The following is a 21,479-nucleotide window of genomic DNA, read 5'->3' on the forward strand; positions in this document are numbered from 1 at the left end:
TGACTGGTTCCAATAATCCTACTGAAAAAGCAGCAATGGTCCATATTCCAAAACAAGATGGTGAAACGGTTGTATCCATTTTGCCATCAAATGGCAACAGTTCACTGATGGAGTCTGTTTTTGAGAGCCGGGGCTTTCTTTGACAGTGTGTTGCCGTCCAGCTCCATCACAACCTTCTGGAGCACTTCAAACGAGTACTTAAGTTCAGGAGGGTAGTTGAGGTTCAAGGCATACATTAGGCAAAACAACATGGCAGCATAGTGATATAACTGATCATGTATCGGTATACATGTTAGAAGCCCTGTTAGCGGCACAGCTTATTATAAGCACGATTTGGGCTACATCCGCCATTGCACAGAATTGTCAACAAAGCAGTTAGCGGCGCACATTCTGACGTCAAACACAGCGGATAAAGGCGTACACTCTGACGTCGCAAGGCAAAAAAACGGTTATACTGTCCACACAACACTGCAACCGTCGTTTCTGAAAATGCTCACCCTGGCCGGAGTTTTCAAAAATGTTCGGTTTCTGTGCCCTGAAACTGCCTTTTCGTGTGGACTGAAGGCCGAACCGCGTAAAAAAAGTCACTGTTATAAAAATACCCGTGTTCGTGTGGACAGGGCCCAAGTCAATGACGCGCGAAAAACTCCCATGCTGGTATAACCGAGCAGTTTAACATTACCTTTTTCTCAGCTTTAGTTTAGAAAACATGAGCAAGTTGCCCTCACTAGCATAACGCGAGTAGAAACATTAGCTAACCTTTGCATTGCTCATTTTTGCTAGTCATTTAAAAATCTCTGCTCGACGAAAATAATGCCTCGAACAGGACTATCTTTAGCATAACGTTAGCTAACGCTAGCGAGTAGCAACATTAGCATTACCATTGACTATCCATGTAGCGAGTGGTAACGTTAGCTAACTTTGACTGACATTGACTAATTCCTGCTCGATGTTATACTGGCAGATAAAAACCTCAGTTTAGTCAAAATTGTGCGACTAACGGGACTACGTCTGTCTTTGACTAATAAATGATACAGTGTTATTAACTTTACCGTGTGAAAAGCTGTCCAGACTTTTATGGTCCAGACGGATGAATTCCTCCGACTGGATTGAAGAAATGGCGCACAAAGTTTTCCCTTAAAAAACCTGCTCCTAATGGGCGGAGTTTCCAGATGAAACATAACAACTTCCTTTCTTTATAACATGACTGAAACATAAAAATTAAACATCCCTGAAGATTACAAGAATTCTACACGATTTACATATGTTTAGAGGAGGAACATAAATCAATTGTGTTATGTATACGAACTGTTCATTTGTTAAGTGAACAACCCCCATTTCCCCCTTTTTTCAGTGCAGGCAAAAATGTGAAAAAGCCATGGGTTTAAAGTGTAATGTAAGTCGCTTTGGATAAAAGCGTCTGCTAAATGACCTGTAATGTAATGTAAAAGAGGCTGCCCGAGGGGGGGGTTGCCCTTGCCAGTGCCAGTGCCCGTGCCCAGCTTTGCATTAGCGCGACGTATCTCGTTGTTGCTTATGAGATCATGTATCATATAGGCTATTGATTTAAATGTTATTACAAAAAGAAAGCATACAATGATCGCAACACAAACTGCAATCACATTCCTATACGAGCTCTATTGGGTCCGGTTTACAGCTGCGCAGTGATACATCAGTGTCACAACAACTGGAACCCGTTCTACTGAGGGCAAAACACCGCATTTACTGCGTTTGATACTAATGCTTCTAAAGAAAAGTGTCATGTATGATATAATCTAGTGGAGTATATTTTAAAAAGGTACACACCCGAATACAAACCATCTAGCAAGTGATGTTTTTACGGTATGTTTATGTGAAAAGATAGCGTATAATGAGTACATCATATTTATTGCAATCATATTTAGCAGATGTTATACATATACATCACATGTACATATGCACTACATGGCAATCTTTGCTGTGGTGTAAAAATAATTACACCCTCAAAGTGAAACCAAGAGGATTGGAACTATTATTACTATTATCTCTTGCAGTGCTTGTGTGTGTTCAAAGTGATGCGTGGCCGGGAATGAACAAACATGTTTGTTAGCGTTGTGACAATAGTCGCTATGAGAACACATTATGGATATGGTGTTACACACTATTTTCCCATCAACATGAACACGTGTCTGATCGTGGTTTAGATATTTTCACACTAACCTGTGTCCTCATTTCTCTTTTTTTTCATTTTATTTGGAGATGGCTGATCTGACATTCCTCCTGCAGAACTTGAAATATGTCTCAAACTTACTCTGAATGATGGACCATGAAGAGAGAAGCATGACCAGATGAAACTATGGCCTACACATTATTCTATTGCCATGACTTATTTTTTTGATTACAGACAGATCGACTGTAACTTTTATTTCGTTATTATTTCTCAAATAGGTGAAGTGAAGATAATTGATGTTTAAAATAAACATGATCACACCATATTCGTTCATGGCTCAAACTGGCAGCAGACATGCAAACGTCATATCTTTAGCAATGACACCAAGTCCCAAATATGGGTCACAGACTATAAAGAAAGAAAAGGGAATACAACTGAATCGGAGAAAGGAGCCACCACAAAAAACATTAAAACCACAATAACTTCAACAGAATTACAGAGTGTAAAATACAGCTCATCACATGGAAGTGGCGTTTTGTAACTGACATCAGAGTGGTACATATGCTGTTCTGTTGTATCTCAGAACACCTCAATGGAGGACATTAGAGATGATGATGCACTAAACATATCCACGCATAGTCACTCACCGTGGACATCAAGCTGTGGATCCGCGGGTATCAGAGCGCTGCTGTTTCTCTGCTGCAGCTCGGACACGAGAGATTAACGCTATACGTCTGTTCATCAAGATCAGTACATTTCCGTTCTAAATATGAGTATGTACACACAGGACGAAAAAGAAAATGGTCTCTTTCTTCAATAGGAACACGTTTAGTTTATTTAGGAAAATATGTTTAAAGTGTCCGGTAGAATAAATCACTCCTCTTCCTCCTCCTCAGCGCCCTCCTCATCTCCAGTCGTCTGTAATGCGGCCGTCAGGGAGCTGCCGTCCGTCCCCCGATTCTCCTTCTTCCACTTCATCCGCCGGTTCTGGAACCAGATCTTGATCTGCCGCTCCGTCAGACAGACCGCGTGCGCCACCTCCATCCGCCGCTGGCGCGTGAGGTACCGGCTGGAGTGGAATTCCTTCTCCAGCTCGAGGGTCTGGTGGCGCGTGTACGTCTGCCTCCCGCGCCTTCTGTCGGTACCTGCACACGTTAGGATGCAAGTAAGGTCACAGATTAATCAAGAATAGCTGCAGACATGAACAAAATTATTTTGGGGTCAGTGAAATAATTTGCTGTGTATTTTTTGTAGCATGAAGTCCTTTTCCGACAGGAAATCACATCGGAAGTGACAAAAATAAGTTGAGACTCGTTATCCTCACTTGGTACGTTTTTTCTTCTTCTTGGTAACGGTTATTTGTTATATATTTTTTAATTTTCTAAAAGAAAACAATTCTAAAGGCGTTATTTGAAAAAAAAGCAGAATCAGTGATCTGATTGTAATATTTTACTTGAAGTAAATCTGAAAGCATATCGCTTTGCATTCAATTTGTAATAAATAGACAACAAGAAAACATTTCATCATCCAAACGGATTTGCAATACATTTTGCTTCACAAAACATCTTCATGACCTTTGAACGGACTGTTTTCCTCACATACAACCTGGCTGCAGCTTGTTGTCACCTCCACGAGCAGCACATTTGACTTGTGCGCTTTGTAAACACCATAAAGCAGTTACTAAATGATGGTCTTTGTTGGTTCAGCTGCTGTCTGTGGGTCGAAGCAGTGGACTCCACTTCATAATCTGAAGAGGAATTTAAGGGGGGCCACCGCAGTTATTTATACTACCTGCCTTCATGTCATTACACTATATAAACTGTATTCCTTTCTAGTATCTTATATGTGTGTATCTTGTCATGTTATGTAATTCTATGTCAGTAATTTGGTTTGATACAGGAAAAACCTGTTTTTCTCCTAAACTGCACTGGAGGACAATATAGAGTCAACGATATTTTATTGATATTCATTTGTCTTTTATTATTTGTTTTAGTTATTTATTGTTATTTTTTACCAATGTCTTTTTAAAAAGTATACAGACATTTTTTGACTTTCTCTACTTGTTGAGACTCCTAATGCAGGAATGTTGGATTTGAGACAAAAAGCAGAAAACGAAAACTGCTCCTCGTGTGAAATGTGCCCTGTGACCTTCTGTCCCCATGGGGTCACGTAGCGCCTGAAGGTTAAGGAGGAACTGGGTCACATTTTCACTTCTCGGTGGTCGAACACCGGCCACGCAAACCTCCTCAACCTCCAGTCCACTAAACCTTCAGGAGGTCGGTGCCAACTTGTGCTTTGAGTTGTGAATGTAATTGGAAAGTCTTCACACAGTCTCAATAGATAAAATTCAGCTGGTTTGTACATTTTTGGGGTCTTTAGGGGACCTCTTTCAGGAACTGTTAGACCACCCTGCTGCTGTACTTTAACAGCGTTTGCTGCTATTTAGTGAGAAATCGTAAATATGTGCTGGAGCATATTGTGAGTCATCAGATGAGAGCAGCAATGACGATAAATACAAAGTCATGCGAAGTTTTGTGAAGTGTCGAAACTTGGAGTAATATATACCATGTTTTGGATTGATTTTTCTGAAAGTATAGTTGACTATGGAAGGGTTTTGAGTTTAAAAGTGTGTCATTTTAAATGCATACATTTCCAGACCAGACGTAGATAAAGGAGGTTGAAATTATCGTGTCACTTTGCTGACATTTTAGAGTCAGGGGTTTTATAGTGAATTTGGTCAATCAAAAAATTATTGTTTGTACAAGGTTTTTAGTTAAACAACATTGTATAAATCACTGTGAATTATATTTGAACAAACCCCGCTGTAAAAACCTCCAGAATATAGAGAGGAATGAAGCTGGGTTTGTACAATGTAATTGCTAAAGATTTCTGGATGAGTCTAAGTACAACATTCATGAAAAAGACATTTTAAAATGACATGCATTGTAACTACAGGGGAAGATGGCAAAACATATCCAATAGATATTAAATTATAAAAAGCGATTTCTTCAGGTTAGGCTTATTCCATACCCTGAATTTGTAATATAACTATAATATACAAATAATACGCAGCGTTTTGTAAACGTTAACGTGGGAGTGTATTCAAATCGTGTTTGATATATTTAAAAAAGTTAAATATAAGAAAAAGAAACTATCCAATCATTTGTAAATAGAATGGAAATAAATTTATGTCATGATGTACACAACTCGTAATTGTGCATTTATGTCCGTGTGACAGATGCGTTCAGGGTGCACAGGATTCCGTGTCTTTAACTCTATACGATGAAGCACTAAAAACAACGTCTGAGGGGATAATAAAGATTAAAATTTGATGTGTTTTTTTCGACTTCCACTTTATTTAATCTTTGTGTCGTTTATTATTTGTTTATTTAACATGTCTGGAAATTGTTGGGGTTTTAAGTAGAAGTGAATGTCTAGTCATAGAATTTGTAGTACGTGTAATGATGTTTAGTGATAGAATTGTAGTTTGTGTGATGTTAGATTAGTTACTACATTAACATGTTAGATGAAGTGAATACAATGTGAATCAAACACAGTTTATAGTCTTTTAACGTAGAAACACACTACACATTTACATTCTGTTACAATGTGATGTTAAAACCTGGGAACGGATGCCAATTGCCGTTCTTTATGGATTTCTCCCAATTTTCTCCCCAAAAAGGGTTTTTTGGGAGTTTTTTCTCCTGTCAGGTAATAAAATGAACAACTTATTGCAAGGCAGCCGACTGAGGCAAATGTCTTGCGAATTGAACCACATGAACTGTTCTAGATTTTATGATGAAGTGTGATGAACGAGGATCATTAATGATGGGTTGTTGTAATTAAAGTGTACTAGTTATAAGATGAAGACTTAAACGATGAATGCTTTGTTGGGTTCACTCATTGAGGCATAAAGCCACTTTATCAGTATTGAGTGCATTGGAATGTGAGGGACAGCTAGGTCAGAGAGGTTTCAGGTTACGGCTGCAGCTTCACACCTCGACGTGGAAGGGACAATGGAGGAGGTGACCCTTTGGAGAAGAGGCCAATGACATTCAAATGCACCAAAGAAGACACACCTCAAGAGTTTTCAAAGGACCAAAGCGGGGAAAAGACTGTTAGATCTTCTCCTGCAGCCGCGTTGATAAGTCACTTTAGACTTGCTCAGGGAATTCTCTATTTCGCGAAATATTCCACTGTTCGCTTAGTATTTCACTTTGTAATTGTAATCCCTATTATGTTGTTTAGTCATTAAATACTTTTTGATTTTTGAATTTAAACGATTTGACTCATTCGTGTCCTCGTCTCGGCCGGGACGAGAACAATGGATTGAGGCCTCCCTCGAGAGCTTCCGCAACCCTTAACAGTTGGCGCCCAACGTGGGGCTCTCGTTTGGGGGAAGGTGTTGCTGAAAGGTCCGACTGCAAGTACCACAGGGGTACCAACAATCACAAGGTAAAACAGAACCTTTTTTATAGAATCTGTGATAGGTAGACTTAGGAAAATTTAGAGTGGTGCTGGCAGTCGGCCATGAGGCAAGGCCTTAGATGCTAAAGGCTAAAGGCTAGTGCATTGATGACTTGGGTGAATATAATAAGCTGATATTGAATAACAGTGGGGACATACTTTTGCAAAGTGAATGCGAATGGGAGCCGGCTTTTAGAAATTCCAAACACGCGCGTTTGGTGCGTTCAGGTACACACTTAGAGCGTTAGAAAAATCCAGGCGGCGAACTGGTCTGCTGAGACATAAAGACCAGCAGGATAAAATCATAGAAGTAGACCCGTATGGGATTGGTTAGGGGGTTCGCATGAGGTGTGACGATGCGCATGTTGTCCACTAGGTTTCCCACAATAATTACGGCGTCTTTAGAGAAGACTCTTCTCTTCATTTCCCCTCTCTGTGCATAAAGTCCTTCACAATTAGGTATTGCAGGATTTAATAGATTGGGGGGGGGGAGCTTGCTCTACGGGATTGGTTTACGCGAAAATCCAGCGGCGACTGGTTGAGTTTATGGTTAAAGGTAATCCAGCGGCGACTGGTTAAGTAATCCAGCGGCGACTGGTTAAGGTAATCCAGCGGCGACTGGTGGAGGTTATAGTAAAGGAGAAATCCAGCGGCGACTGGTAAGATCTGCTTAACATTTTCCACCCTCTAGAAATCCTATGAATTAGGTATATAGGTTGTCTAGAAGGGGGTGGGTGGCGGATATGCGCTTTAGTGTAAATGATAGTGTATATACATCTGCATGTGGTGTGAGTGTGAGTGAGTGTTAGTACGTGGTGCGTGAGTGTTTGAGTTGCGGGGTGCATGTGCTTGATTGATGTATGGATGTTCCAAATTATGTTTTTAATACGCGTATGTGATTGTTTAACAGTGTATATATATGTATAGAATCCGAACTGGAGACTGATCATCTCCGGCGTCGGGTTGTAAAACCGTAGCATATTAAGGTGTTGGTGAGTAGTCCAACCCGGACCACGTGGGCTGCCGTGCTAGCGGCTAACGGGGTCTCATTGGTGATTCCACTGGGGAAATAGCGGGGCTAGCGGGGTGCTGATAGCTTGACCACGTTGTGGGTTAGCAGTTAGCTTGAGCCCATTGTTCTTCGCTACGCCGGCACACGGCGTTTTACGATCCATGACCGGAAGTGTCGAGGCACTTCCTCTTTGGTAGTTCTGTGTTCGATCTTCAGCTATCGGCTGAACAGCGCCTCATGTGGTTGGAGTAAGTGCACATCGTGAGGGGAAAGCCCGTGAGTGTGCCATCTGGTGGGCGTAAGAGGGAATTACAAGAGGGGGAGTTCAATTTCTTCACTTGCCGTGTTCGGACGTTGACTTTGATGCACATTTGCCTTTGCTTACTAGGATAGAGTTAAGATCGATAAGATAACTTGACGGATATCTGGATTGGTGTTGACGTTTAACTGAAATAGTAAAGTGCTGTATTGTTACGTTGAATTTGGTTTGTAATAGTCCTGCATTTGTTTTGGATTGAAATTGGAGATTGAGCTAATTTTGATGTGGCGCTATTGTGGACCTGTTATGAATTGTTTGATTTCGATCCCTAATGTTTGACTGATTCCGGATTGACTGGTTTTGGATTGTCTCTGGGTTGGGGGTGGATCATTGTTTATATTGCAGGATAATCTCTTGCAGCATTTGTGGGGTAGTGCTTCTGCTCTACTTCCTGATTAATATTGCCGGCAGTTTGACTGTATCATCATAACTTTGATTAATTTTATAACTTTGATTAATAATTTGGATTAATTCATTTTTAGGCATCAAGTTTAATTTTATTAAAGTTTAATTTTTAGACTTTTGAATTCTGAATTAAGATTGAATTTTGATTTGAAATAAAGTTAATTTTCCTCTTTTTCCTCTGTTTAATTGTAACCATAGTCTTCGGGCTTTGACCATTGATTATACTCATTTATACTGTTTTCGTGATTGATTTGATTTTTTGGTGAGAGGTACTGATAAGTTGATTTAACTTAGTGATCTAACAGGATAATTTTAGTAATTACACAGCAGTTATTGGACTGATTTGATGTTGTAAATTGCCCTCCTTACTTTTTAGATTTGGTTATTTGTTTTTACTGTGACGATTCCAGTTGATAGTTTAATTTGACATTTCCTCGGACAGTTGTTAGGGGTGACTTAGTTTGGGTTTTTCTTGCATTTAGTGACAGAGTAACACCTAGGACAGAAGGGACAGCTTAGCGGTTGATTGGAGTGTTTCAGGTTGTAAGATGGCTACGCTTACGACTCAAGAATTGCTGGGTAGGGCCAGAGAGCGGATGGAGGATCAGATGGAGCCTGGAGAGAGAGAGAGGGAGTGGAGTAGGATGCAGCGGTATTTGAAAAGATGGCAGGAGAAGGGATGGTTTCCCACGGTGTCGCCGCCAGCAGTTGAAGACAGGCGTAAGGTGTGGAGGGAGACTGTAAAAGCGAAAAATCAAGCCACTACGGCTTATATAGGAGCAGGCCGTGTGGGTAGATTGAGTAGAAGAAAAACTCTAGACAAAGAGGAGAAGAGGTGTGCCCGCACCAAGCGGCTGCTTGCCTATTGGAAGGCAGTCGACCCAACCACCCCTAAATCTGCTGTGGGACTCCCAGAGGAGGAGGATGAAGAAGTAAAAAGCAAGCCCAGTCAACCCACCGCCCCCCTCAGTCCCAGCTCCAATACCGTCCCTCGACTGTACCCAGGCGTGGAGCCAGCTCCTCAGGAGAGGCCAAGTCTTCCGCCGCCATATAAGAAAACAACCTCCAAAATTCCCCTGGTGAAGCCGAGTATTCAAGCACCTGTGTACCGCGTGAGAGGAGGAACAGTGGACGTGGAAAGTGACGAAGAAGACTCGGGAGGTAGGTACTTCACGGGTGCAAAAACGATGCACACGCTGGATGAAGTAGGAGGAGAGGAGGAAAGCCGTTCTGACCACGCAGATTCACGAAACCAGGGCGAGGAGGAGGAGCTGATTGTGACAAGTGGATTCCTGCATGTCACAACAAGTGGATCTAGAGCCCAGGAAGATGGCAGCAGAGAAGAAGGTGCTGTGGGAGGACATCCTCCCCGTAGACGCTCTACTAGGACAAAGACGACTCCACACCGCTATGCAGACTACATTCTCCCGGTAAGAAGTGAGCTGCCTGCAGCCTCCCCTGTCACACAGTGTCCACTTCTGAGAAAAGCCAACGGTCAGAGGGAGTTTGTGCCCTGGGGCCATCGGGACATGGAAGCTCTGGAGAAGGCGTTGCCGCCATTGGGAGAAGGAGCTAACCCATGGATCTTGACCTTTGAAACACAAACGACGGCAGATAAATTGGCGCTTGGTGATGTGCGAGCTTTAGTAGCCCGTCTGGAGGGAACTGTCAATTTGAGAGCCTTGGAAGTAAGATCAGGCACAACAGACTTAGAAGATGATGATCCATTCGACGGTCTCAGAGGAGCTTTCTGGGAAGCGATGCGAACAGTTTGGCCCACAAAGATGAGCATGACAGTCCTAGCCACATTGGAGATGAAGCCCGGAGAGGAGATTTTCCAGTATGTGCGGAGAGCCGAAACAGAATGGCGCCTGGCGACAGGTGAAAGACATGACAACAACAGACCTACCGCTGTGATCTGGCGGCACACGGTGCAGCAAGGCTTGCCCGAGGCTGTACAGACAGCACTAGAGGGAGTAGTGGGACTGGACAACATGGATGACACCACCTGGAAGGATCATCTGACCCACTTCTATAAGATACATCGAGCTGCGGAGAAAAAGGGTAAGGAAGAAGTAGACAAAATGGCGCAGCGGCTAGTGAAGGTTCAACTGGCCGGTGTAGACGATGAAGTAAACAGGAAAAAGCGAGCCAAAAAACAATTGCCGGTGAGTGATGAACAGCCTCAATACGCTGTTCCTCCTGAAGTCACATATCCAGCTGCAGGGCCAGCAGTGAGAAACCAATGGAGAGGATATCAGCAGCCACAGTACAACAGAGGCAGAGGCAGAGGGCGTGAGTACAACAGAGGGAGTGGATACTACCAAGGAGGAAATGGGAGTGATGCTTGTCATATATGTGGGCAGGTGGGACATTGGGCAAGAACATGTCCAGTGAAATATGAAGGGAACCCACGGTTCATTGCTCCTCCAGGTAGGTTTCCCTACCCAATGCAGCCCAGGCAGCCGCAGGGGATGGGCCCACCCCAGCCTCCACCTCCACAAATGCAGCCACCACAACAACAGATGTCACTTGTGCCAAGGGAAATAGAGTATGGTGCCGACCAATACGGTCAGTACTGACGAAGCCCGGAAGATCCAGAAGCATGTGTGGTTTACAGGACTCAGGCAGAACCAATGGTGACCTGTACTGTGTCTGGAGTTGAAGTTGAGATGATGGTGGACTCCGGCGCAGCAGCCTCATGCTTACGTAACCTAAATGGGAAGGTGCCCCCACTCTCAGAGAAAACACTGAGAACGGTTGGATATTCGGGAAAGAAAGAGGTACAACGATACACAAAACCATTGGAGACCATATTGGGAAGACAACGCCTGTTCCACCAGTTCCTGTATTCCCCTAAATGTCCTGTCAACTTGATGGGGAGAGATCTAATGACAAAAGTTGGAGCGGAAATCAGGTGTTCAGCCGATGGCCTCAGAATCACGTTTAAAGGCCAACCACTCACTCCACAGTTTACGTCAGGAGAAAGGATTCTCTTGATGGTAAGCCCAGAGGAAACGGAAGAAAAGACACAAGTTTTCTGGACTAGGCTGTTACCGGGAGACAAAGAACAGCCGTCAATCAATAGAACATATCAAGACTGGAAGCCATGGATCAATAGCCAAGGAGCATATGGTCCACCAATTGATCCACCCCATTGCACATATAATTACCTGAGAACACCTGATGAAGAGTACACAGAGGCCTGGGAGCAAGAGAGAGAAGGCGTTCAGGAGCCGATTAGGGTCACTGACATTTATGTGGGCACGGAGGGAGTTGCAGCACACTGTGAGCTCACCGAAACTCAAGCACAGTGGTATGAGCTAAGTCATGACAGTGAACCTCATGTGACGCTGGCGATAGCAGCAGGTCATGAGGCTCGCTCCCTGGGGCCAATGATGAAGAGAGCCAAAAAAGTAACATCCTGGTGTCCAACAGACTCCCCACTGCTTCATTACAGCCCAGACAAAACATTGTGGAGAATAGCACATTGCAGCAGAGAAAACAGCATACTGGAGAAGCAAGAGCTGGAACGACAGCATGGGAGAGAGTTGTCTGATCATCCAGCAACAGAGGAGCTGCTCAACCAAATGCCAGAACACCTATGGGCGAAAGGAGATTGGGATGTCGGCTGCACTCATCATCATTCAGTGCATGTTGAAAAGAATGCAGGTCAGCCCCCTGTATGGAAGCCGCAGTACCGACTGAAAGAGGATGCTGTGGAAGGAATATCAGCCACTATCGCTGGCCTACTGGAAGCAGGAGTGCTACGACCAGCGGAGTCTCATTGGAACACGCCCATACTCCCTGTACCCAAAGCTGGAGGAAGAGGATGGAGAATGGTGCATGACCTAAGAGCAGTAAATCAAGCCACGAAGACGAAAGGCATTGCAGTGCCAAACCCTTATGTAGCATTACAAACGATAAGCCCAGAACACCAATACTTCACTGTATTAGATTTAGCGAACGCATTCTTTTGCCTGCCACTTCATCCCTCAAGTCAAGACATGTTTGCATTTACATTCCAGGGAGAGAGATTCACTTACAACAGAATGCCTCAGGGATACAAAGATAGCCCCGGCTTATTTAATGCAGCATTGAAAGAAGATTTGAAAGACCTTCTGCTACCACAAGGAGTAGTTTTAATACAGTACGTAGATGACTTGTTGTTGGCAGCTCCCTCAGCGGAGAGCTGCTTAGCAGCAACTGAAGCGGTGTTGAAGAAAATAGCGGAATGCGGCTACAAGGTCAAGAGAGAAAAGACACAAATTGCAAGACGACAAGTATCATTCCTGGGAAGAGTGCTATCTGGGAACAAGAAGAAGATCTCACCAGAGCAGAAATCTGCAGCTTTGACCTATGCCAAACCCAAAACCGTTCAAGAGATGCTTGGATTTCTGGGACTTGCTGGCTACAGCCGGAACTACGTGCCAGACTATGTGAATCTCACCCAGCCACTCCGAAATATGTTGGCAAAAGTTGGAAACAGGAATCTGAAGGCAGAGCTGATCTGGACTGTGGAAGGAGAAGAAGCTTTCATTCAAACTAAGCAAAGTTTGGCTCATGCAGCTGCTTTAGCTTCCCCAGATTATGAATCAGATTTCCACTTAGATGTAGGAGAAAAACAGGGGGTAGTAAATGCAGTGTTGTATCAGATGAGGAGAGAGGGGAGAGCGGTTTTGGCCTATCACAGTTCTAAATTAGATCCCATAGAACTAGGACAAGTAGGCTGCACCAGACATTTGGCAGCAATAGCTCGAGCGGTACAGAAGACTGCATACTTGGTAATGTGTCATCCTTTGAAGGTCCACACAGACCACGGTGTTGTAGCGTATCTAGACACACAAGCTTTCACTTTGACAGCTATGAGAGGGGCTAGGATATCTGGCATATTGACCCAGCCCCATCTCTCTTTCACATCAGAAGGTGTGAATATGACATCTGGATTGCCACCTACTGAGGGTGGTCATGACTGTGCAGAAGTAGCTAGGAAGGAGACGAAGGTAAGATTAGACTTGGGAGGAGACAGATTGCAGGATGCAGATATGACACTTTTCTGTGATGGTTGTTGTTATAGGGGTCCAACAGGGAACATAGCTTCATATGCAGTGGTGGAACGGCTTCCTGATGGAACCTTGGTGGAGTTAGAGGCGGCTGTTATTCCGCAGCCTGCTTCGGCTCAGTTAGCAGAAGTGGTGGCACTGACGCGAGCACTTCAATTAGCTGTGGGGAAGAAGGTAAACGTTTACACTGATTCGGCTTACGCCCACGGTGCAGTGCATGTGGATGGACCTCAGTGGCTGAGAAGAGGGTTTATGACCAGTTCGGGAGCTTTGGTGAAGCATCATGCTGCATTGAAGGATCTGTTGGATTCTGTGATGGGGCCAACACAAGTTTCAGTGATAAAGTGCAGAGGCCACTCCAAGGAGGGTGGGCTGGAAGCTAAAGGTAACGACGCTGCCGACCTCGCAGCTAAGAAGGCTGGTGGATATATTGGCGGTGAAAAGCAGATGTTGGTAAGTGATCAGAGTGAGCCGCAGCCTGCCCCGACGGAGAGTGACCTGATAGTGATGCAGGAGAAGGCTGGAGTGTATGAACACTCTCAGTGGGTGGCTCATGGAGCAACCTGCAAAGATGGTTTGTGGAGGTCTCATGATGGACGGATAGTAGCTCCTTCTGAGCTAATGCACATGTTGATGATCGAAGCGCATGGTCTGACGCATGAGTCTAAAAAGCGAACATGTGCAGCACTGGAGAAGATTTGGTGGCATCCGTTTGCCAAAGAGATGGTGGAAAACTTTGTTACAGACTGTGTATCCTGTAATGGCTTTAACAACAAACCTGTATATAGGTGTCCGATGGGGAGGTACCCGGTGCCCCCTGCCCCATTTCAGGAGATTTGCATTGATTATACAGATATGGGAATGGATAACAGAGTGCGCGGGCTACGTTACATGTTGGTGATGGTGGATCGGTTTTCACGGTGGGTAGAAGCAATTCCTTGCCGGAAGGAAGATGGTGCTACAGTGGTGAAGTGGCTCAAGAATGAGCTGATTCCCAGGTATGGGCTACCGAAAGTTATTCACTCGGACAACGGTTCACACTTTACGAATGTACACTTAGCTGGTGTCGAAAAGTGTTTAGGAATCCAACACAGGTATGGTTCAGTTTATCATCCAGGGTCACAGGGGATTGTGGAGCGAGCCAATCAAACACTCAAGAGGAAAATTGCTAAGATCTGTCACGGCACGTCCCTAAAATGGCCTGACGCCCTTCCATTGGCATTGATGTCTATGAGAAACACTGAGCACAATAGCACTCATTTAACACCGCATGAAATACTCACTGGGCGACCTATGTCAGGTCCGCCGAGGTCCAGTAGCCATGGACCTAGTCTGGATTTGCTGAAACTAGAGATTGAAGAGTATACTAGAGCGCTAAGTAAGATGTGCCAAGCTTTGTTTTCACAGGTGACGAACGCAGAGACAGCCGCCAGCCAAGGGAAGCAGGTTCCAGTCATACCGCCAGGAAGCTGGGTGTGGATTAAGGCCCATAAACGCAAGTGGAGTGATCCAAGGTGGACCGGTCCATGGGAGGTAGTATTGGCAACGTCACACTCGGTAAAGGTGAAAGGTAAAGCGGGAGCCACTTGGCATCATCTCACACATTGTGCACCTGCTAAGGCTCCAAGCCAGACCCTTGCGGAGACCCGATTAAATACCAGGCAAGTTAATTCAGGGCCAAAAGACGCAGGAGGGGACAAAGCAGCAGAAAATGTCTCGCCCACAGCGTAAGTATCAGTTAGTGGGGGGAACAAGCAAGTCAGTGCTCATTGTCTATTTAATTTCTTTGGTAGTAGGGGGTTCAAGTACAGCTCGGGGAAGTGCAGCTGTTCACACAGGTGACGATGACATGACGTCTGTAAGTGATCTATCCAATCCCAGTCGACAAGATGTTTCCTTACCACCTAACATCCAAGCAGCAATTGCTCTCACGTTGACATTCAAGGAAAATATAACTGCATCTGTTCAGTTTGATTATTGTGATATTGCAGCCTGCGGTGTCCAAGACCTCAGGTTTTGGAGGTCGGACCAATACTTGTGTTCCACCACCAACCAATGTGGACCAGGAGTCAGGTTTGGTAAGCCAGTGGAGCAGTACGGCTGTGACTGCGAGGAGGCAGAATGGAAGTTCGCACACACTGGTAGATGGAAGTCATCCAAAACTGGTCCTAAACCTGGGCTACAAACCCGTTTAACGATGCGGAAAAACCGGTATCCAGATTTGGCTAAATGTGGGGGAGGGTTGTGCAATCCACTAATAATCACATTGAAAAATCCAGAATTGGGGGACAGTGGACTATACGTGTTGAAAGGAGGGACATACGATATTGAAAGCCCACAAGGGTTGTTTAAGATTGTTGTTAAACCCTCTGCTAACAAACAGGAATCCACTGCTGATCAGGTTGGAGCTGAAGCTGACACTTCTTGGGAAGGTGTGGTAAGACGGGAAACTGGATTCTCGGAGTCTAATCTATGGCTCCAATGGGTACAGTATACTGCTACAAACATGCACAGTACAGATTGTATAGTGTGTTCTCAACCTAGGCCTATGCCCACTCCTGTACGCTCCAGATTCAGACCAATAAGCCCTATATTCAAATGTATACTGGAGCTCTTTGTCCTGCAGACTCAGCCTGTCCACCATACTTGTTTAGAGTTCCAATGGGATTACCCGCCAGCTACCTTGAGCACGCCACCTCAATTTATGGTTCCAGATGGTACATTTGATTGCATAGTATCAGAGATAACGGGAGGGATAAAAGTAGGTGACATTGCAGGAGTAAACTGTACTACAGTTCAGTTTGCTAATGTCACTCGATATTCAAGTGTGTTGAATCAGACGATTTCCAGAGCCGACCTCTGGTGGTGGTGTGGAACTAAGGTTATTTATCCAACGCTGCCAGCTAATTGGACGGGTACTTGTGCATTAGTGCAGCTTATCATGCCATTCTATGTCTTTCCAGTGAAGGAGACCACATTTCAAGACTTGATTTCACCACATCCTCACGTCGCCAGGAGAGCGAAGAGATCCACTAGTCCTGCGGGCTCATTTGATAGTCATGTGTACTTAGATGCCATTGGGGTGCCCAGAGGGGTGCCTGATGAGTTTAAAGCCAGGAATCAAATTGCGAGCGGCATAGAATCCTTTTTCTTCTGGTGGGTGACAATCAATAAAAATGTAGACTGGATTAATTACATATACTACAACCAGCAGCGATTCATAAATTTCACCCGGGATGCCATAACAGGGCTCCACGAGCAGTTGGATAAGACTAGTTTGATGGCATGGCAAAATAGAATGGCACTGGACATGATCTTGGCAGAGAAGGGAGGAGTCTGTAGAATGTTTGGATCTGCCTGTTGTACTTTCATTCCCAATAATACAGCGCCTGACGGATCGGTGTCCAAAGCACTGGCGGGATTGACAGCTCTGAGCCAGGAGCTGGGAGAGAATTCAGGGATTGCAGATCCATTCACCACGTGGATGGATGGTATGTTTGGTAAATGGAAAAATGCAATCTTGTCCATTTTAACTACTCTTTGTGTTCTCACCATGATTCTAGTGCTCTGCGGTTGCTGCTGCATTCCCTGCATTCGAGGACTCCTGCAGAGATTGATTGACACTGCCCTTAGAGAGACTAGCATACAGGGAAATCAATTGCAACTAGATGCTGAAGAAGGACAGTCACTGTTGGCGGATACGTCCGTGTGATGTTGGGTCGAGGGGTTATTCAAGTGATGCTCACAGTGAACTGTAAGCAAGGAGGGAATTGTTGGGGTTTTAAGTAGAAGTGAATGTCTAGTCATAGAATTTGTAGTACGTGTAATGATGTTTAGTGATAGAATTGTAGTTTGTGTGATGTTAGATTAGTTACTACATTAACATGTTAGATGAAGTGAATACAATGTGAATCAAACACAGTTTATAGTCTTTTAACGTAGAAACACACTACACATTTACATTCTGTTACAATGTGATGTTAAAACCTGGGAACGGATGCCAATTGCCGTTCTTTATGGATTTCTCCCAATTTTCTCCCCAAAAAGGGTTTTTTGGGAGTTTTTTCTCCTGTCAGGTAATAAAATGAACAACTTATTGCAAGGCAGCCGACTGAGGCAAATGTCTTGCGAATTGAACCACATGAACTGTTCTAGATTTTATGATGAAGTGTGATGAACGAGGATCATTAATGATGGGTTGTTGTAATTAAAGTGTACTAGTTATAAGATGAAGACTTAAACGATGAATGCTTTGTTGGGTTCACTCATTGAGGCATAAAGCCACTTTATCAGTATTGAGTGCATTGGAATGTGAGGGACAGCTAGGTCAGAGAGGTTTCAGGTTACGGCTGCAGCTTCACACCTCGACGTGGAAGGGACAATGGAGGAGGTGACCCTTTGGAGAAGAGGCCAATGACATTCAAATGCACCAAAGAAGACACACCTCAAGAGTTTTCAAAGGACCAAAGCGGGGAAAAGACTGTTAGATCTTCTCCTGCAGCCGCGTTGATAAGTCACTTTAGACTTGCTCAGGGAATTCTCTATTTCGCGAAATATTCCACTGTTCGCTTAGTATTTCACTTTGTAATTGTAATCCCTATTATGTTGTTTAGTCATTAAATACTTTTTGATTTTTGAATTTAAACGATTTGACTCATTCGTGTCCTCGTCTCGGCCGGGACGAGAACAATGGATTGAGGCCTCCCTCGAGAGCTTCCGCAACCCTTAACAAAATATATGGTCAAGGGAGCTTCTTCTGCTGAGAAGGAATACCAGAAAATAAAAAATGTACCGCGTACACAGCATGACGCGTCTGCGCGTGATCGTGAGCGTGCCACAGTTTATTGAAGGCAGCGGCCACTATGTGTGGCTGACTGAGTGTCAGCAGCGGGGAAGCGTGTTTGATTGAGAGTGCATAAGTGTTTGTGCTTATCTGTGAGCCACATCCTCTTGTATTGCATGGCCAGGCGTGTGCGTGTATGTGCATGCCCGTGTGCATTGGTAATAGTGATTTGTTCGCGCTCAAGCTCGAGTTAAAATTCTCTGTCAATCAAAAACAAGGAGCGATTACACTTTGTGAAAACACACACACACACACACACACACACACACACACACACACACACACACACAACACACCCAAACTCAGGGCAGTGGGACTCAAGGATGGGCAGTGATTGCAATAAATGATGAAGCCTGCAGCGGAGGCGAGGATGGGTCCAGTGGGGCCCCTTTTAAGGAAGAAACCTGCATCATTCAAGAGCCTGCGTGGAGGAGAGAACAACCAACAAGCCTGAAATGAAAAAGATGCCTGATTACCTTTAAGATGTTGAGCAAATGGACCGAACTACCCCAAGACAATTCCAATTCTACATCAAAACATGCATGCTTCATATGGTGCACCAAATGAATTGTTGCGATCTTTTCACGCTGCTGTTTAGAGAGAAGAACATTTTCGTTATGCGATGTCAATCACGATTTTAACGTGTGAAAGTATTCTGTCAGCATGTGTGTGTGTGCGCGTGTGTTTGTAGTTTTTGTTGCAGTTCGAGGCCAAGCGTCCAGTCAGCATCCAGCCCGCTGCTGTAGCACAAAGGGGGCAGGCATTCAGAGATCAAACCCATCTACCGATTTATAGTTTTTACCGTTTTTTTTGTCGGATTGTGGGCGACGTTACAATGACACAATGGGCTTTATAGAGGTGCCAGATAAGGTAACAAAACAACACAAGGCGATCGGGCTGGAGTAGGAGCCAGACCCTGAAAATCTGGGACGCATGTGAGACTTTCTTCAAACGATTCGGGGTAATATCCCTTCTGCCCCCTCAAACACAATGCCACCAAATGAATATTCACCGAGTCTTAAATCCTGGTTTCGTGGAGTTAGCAGAGCCATAGACAATCTGAAAAGAGAGGGGGAGAGAGAGAGAGAGAGAGAGAGAGGGGGGGGAGAGAGAGGGAGAGAGAGGCTGTAAAAAAGAAATAAAGGGACAGAGACAGGGCAATAGTTCAACTACTCGTTGTGGCCGCTGCGCAACCGGCCTATTTAGCATAATTATTTGGTCGCACTAATAAAACCTCCTTTCTCTCTCTTTCTTACACACACACACACACACACACGCACACACACACACACCACTTTCAACCATGCCCTCACCCTTTCTTGATTCCCACAACTCTAACTCACCTGTGAGGCCTCAAAACGATCTCATCACTCTTTCTATTCATATCCCTTCCCTCCCTCCCTCTCCTCACCAGAGCGTCGCATCCAAGGGTAAATCCGTGGCTCTTCCTCGTTTAACTGGCGCCGCGGCTGCTCTGGGGAACTCTGCCTCCTACAGGCTGGCTCAGAGAGCTCGGCCGGCCGGCAGAGCTGAGGCCAATCGGGGAACCGCTCCGCGGTGCATCCCTGCGTGTGGAAACTCGGTGGCCCGGCTGCGCGTTCCTCGGTGTGGTTGGAAGGATGCGCGCTGGCCTGCGCGATTCTGCCGCCTCGGTTCAGTCCCGAAAGAGACAAACCGGGCGACGAGGAAGAATGGGAGGGTACGGAAGATGGGGAAAGAGATGAAGAAATGGTGGAGTGAGGGAAAGGGCCGCCTCTCCCAGAAGAGGCAGGGGGGTGGTGCCCGCTCGACAAGAAGGCGCACGAAGACGAAACAGCCGGACCAGCAGGGGAAGTCGGGGAAGGAGAAGTTGAAGGATCTGCGAATGGAACAGTGGAGCAGCTCGTGGCGGCTAGCTGGTATTTGGAAAACAGCGAAATGGTGAAGTCAAGCGAACTCATCATTTGACGCCGGTGATTTGTACGCCCGGGGCGCTTTTTAAGTCCACTATTTTTTACGAGGCACCGTGAATTATCGGCGCGGCATTACTGTCTACATTTACAGAAAAAAATGCACCCCACCCATTCTGCTCCTTCCCTGCCTCCATGCCTAACATACCATGTGACTGCGTGTCCATGTGACGTTAATGCCCAATGGCTGACGGGGTTTCCCTAAGCAATTAGAGCGGTAGAAATTAGAAGTGACCACACACACACACAAGATACAAATCCGATCTATATGAGAATCAATACGCAGCAGCCCTGAACGTGCTCTCAACAGCTCTGAATTACCGGGCGCATATAGAGCACCGGGATAAAAAGGCTGAAGGTGCACCCTCAGCCTTTTGTCATGACAAACTTCGAGTGCACACTTAAATCTTTCTGTCCTGCTCGCTGAGTTGGACAACGGGTGAAGTCGTGCGCAAAATAAGAACAAAACCTGAAAATGAGCGCACGACGGCGTTCGGCGTAATAATAATATTGATATATACTTGGAGTTAATGGCTGCGCACACGACCGCACGTGCGTAAAATTACCGAGAAAGACGTAAAGACCAGGTGGATTTTTCGTCTTTCCACAAGCGTCGTCTTAGCCCACTTTGTGGAGACCATACATGGAAGAAAAAGAGATCCTCTGTTTTACCTGCCGTACATTGTGTCGCTACTGACGTTTTAAGTCGGGTAAACAATACTGAGGCATATCTTGGGTAAGTAGAGCAGTGAGATTGGCAAACACAGCTTGAATGTCTCAAGCTTTATCATCTCGAACATTATACATTTCGCAATAGAAAAACAAGAGGAAAATGATTTGGTAATTGGCAGTGGTTCAAAATAACCTGCCGCTTTCCTTTTGATTTCAGGTCCGCTTTAGCACCGCACCCAGCGCCGGCGGCGGAGAAGAAAAATCACCAGGCCAAGCTTGTGCCCGTGGATGTTGACCTCTCCCAGCCAATGCAGGTTCAGGGGGATGCAATCTCTGACTGTGACTGTAATGTTTAACCGGCCATGGTCCGGCGTACAATAGGAAACATGTGAACCAATTAAAGTATGTGTTTGTCCAGAACTGTGTGGAACATCCTGGGCGTTTTCGCTTGCGGTGGGCAAATTCAAGCTGTAACATCTCCCAAACTAATTGGAAACCTCTTAGTACAGGTAGATCCAATGAACACTGGTGGTTCTATATTCCATGCATTCTCCTGTAGTATGTGTGTGTGTGAGAGTATGTCCAACATAAAGGGACACA

The 21,479-nt window shown here is 45.0% G+C and overlaps 1 protein-coding gene and 1 long non-coding RNA gene across 2 annotated transcripts; one reads left to right on the plus strand and one right to left on the minus strand.

The window, feature by feature from the left end:
* Positions 1–1,834: 1,834 nt before the first annotated feature.
* On the minus strand, positions 1,835–20,839 carry LOC120827752 (homeobox protein Hox-B7a-like). The gene is made up of 2 exons (XM_078084422.1): positions 19,670–20,839; positions 1,835–3,294 (listed from the first exon to the last, which is right to left on the minus strand). The coding sequence occupies exons 1-2, from the start codon at positions 20,199–20,201 to the stop codon at positions 3,023–3,025; spliced, it is 804 nt and encodes a 267-aa protein (XP_077940548.1). The 5' UTR covers positions 20,202–20,839; the 3' UTR covers positions 1,835–3,022.
* LOC144384604 (uncharacterized) lies at positions 20,086–21,296 on the plus strand. Its single transcript, XR_013451405.1, has 2 exons — positions 20,086–20,210; positions 21,097–21,296. It is a non-coding gene; the product is annotated as an uncharacterized LOC144384604 (long non-coding RNA).
* Positions 21,297–21,479: the final 183 nt, after the last annotated feature.

The sequence above is a fragment of the Gasterosteus aculeatus genome, chromosome 11, assembly GCF_964276395.1.
Source record: "Gasterosteus aculeatus chromosome 11, fGasAcu3.hap1.1, whole genome shotgun sequence".
NCBI lineage: Eukaryota > Metazoa > Chordata > Actinopteri > Perciformes > Gasterosteidae > Gasterosteus > Gasterosteus aculeatus.

Excerpts from the sequence above, each read along its gene's own strand:
- LOC120827752 (XM_078084422.1), bottom strand. The coding sequence starts at position 20,201 with ATGATGAGTTCGCTTGACTTCACCATTTCGCTGTTTTCCAAATACCAG. Across the intron at positions 3,295-19,669 it reads CCCTTGGATGCGACGCTCTG|GTACCGACAGAAGGCGCGGG; the intron begins GTGAGGAGAGGG and ends TAACGTGTGCAG.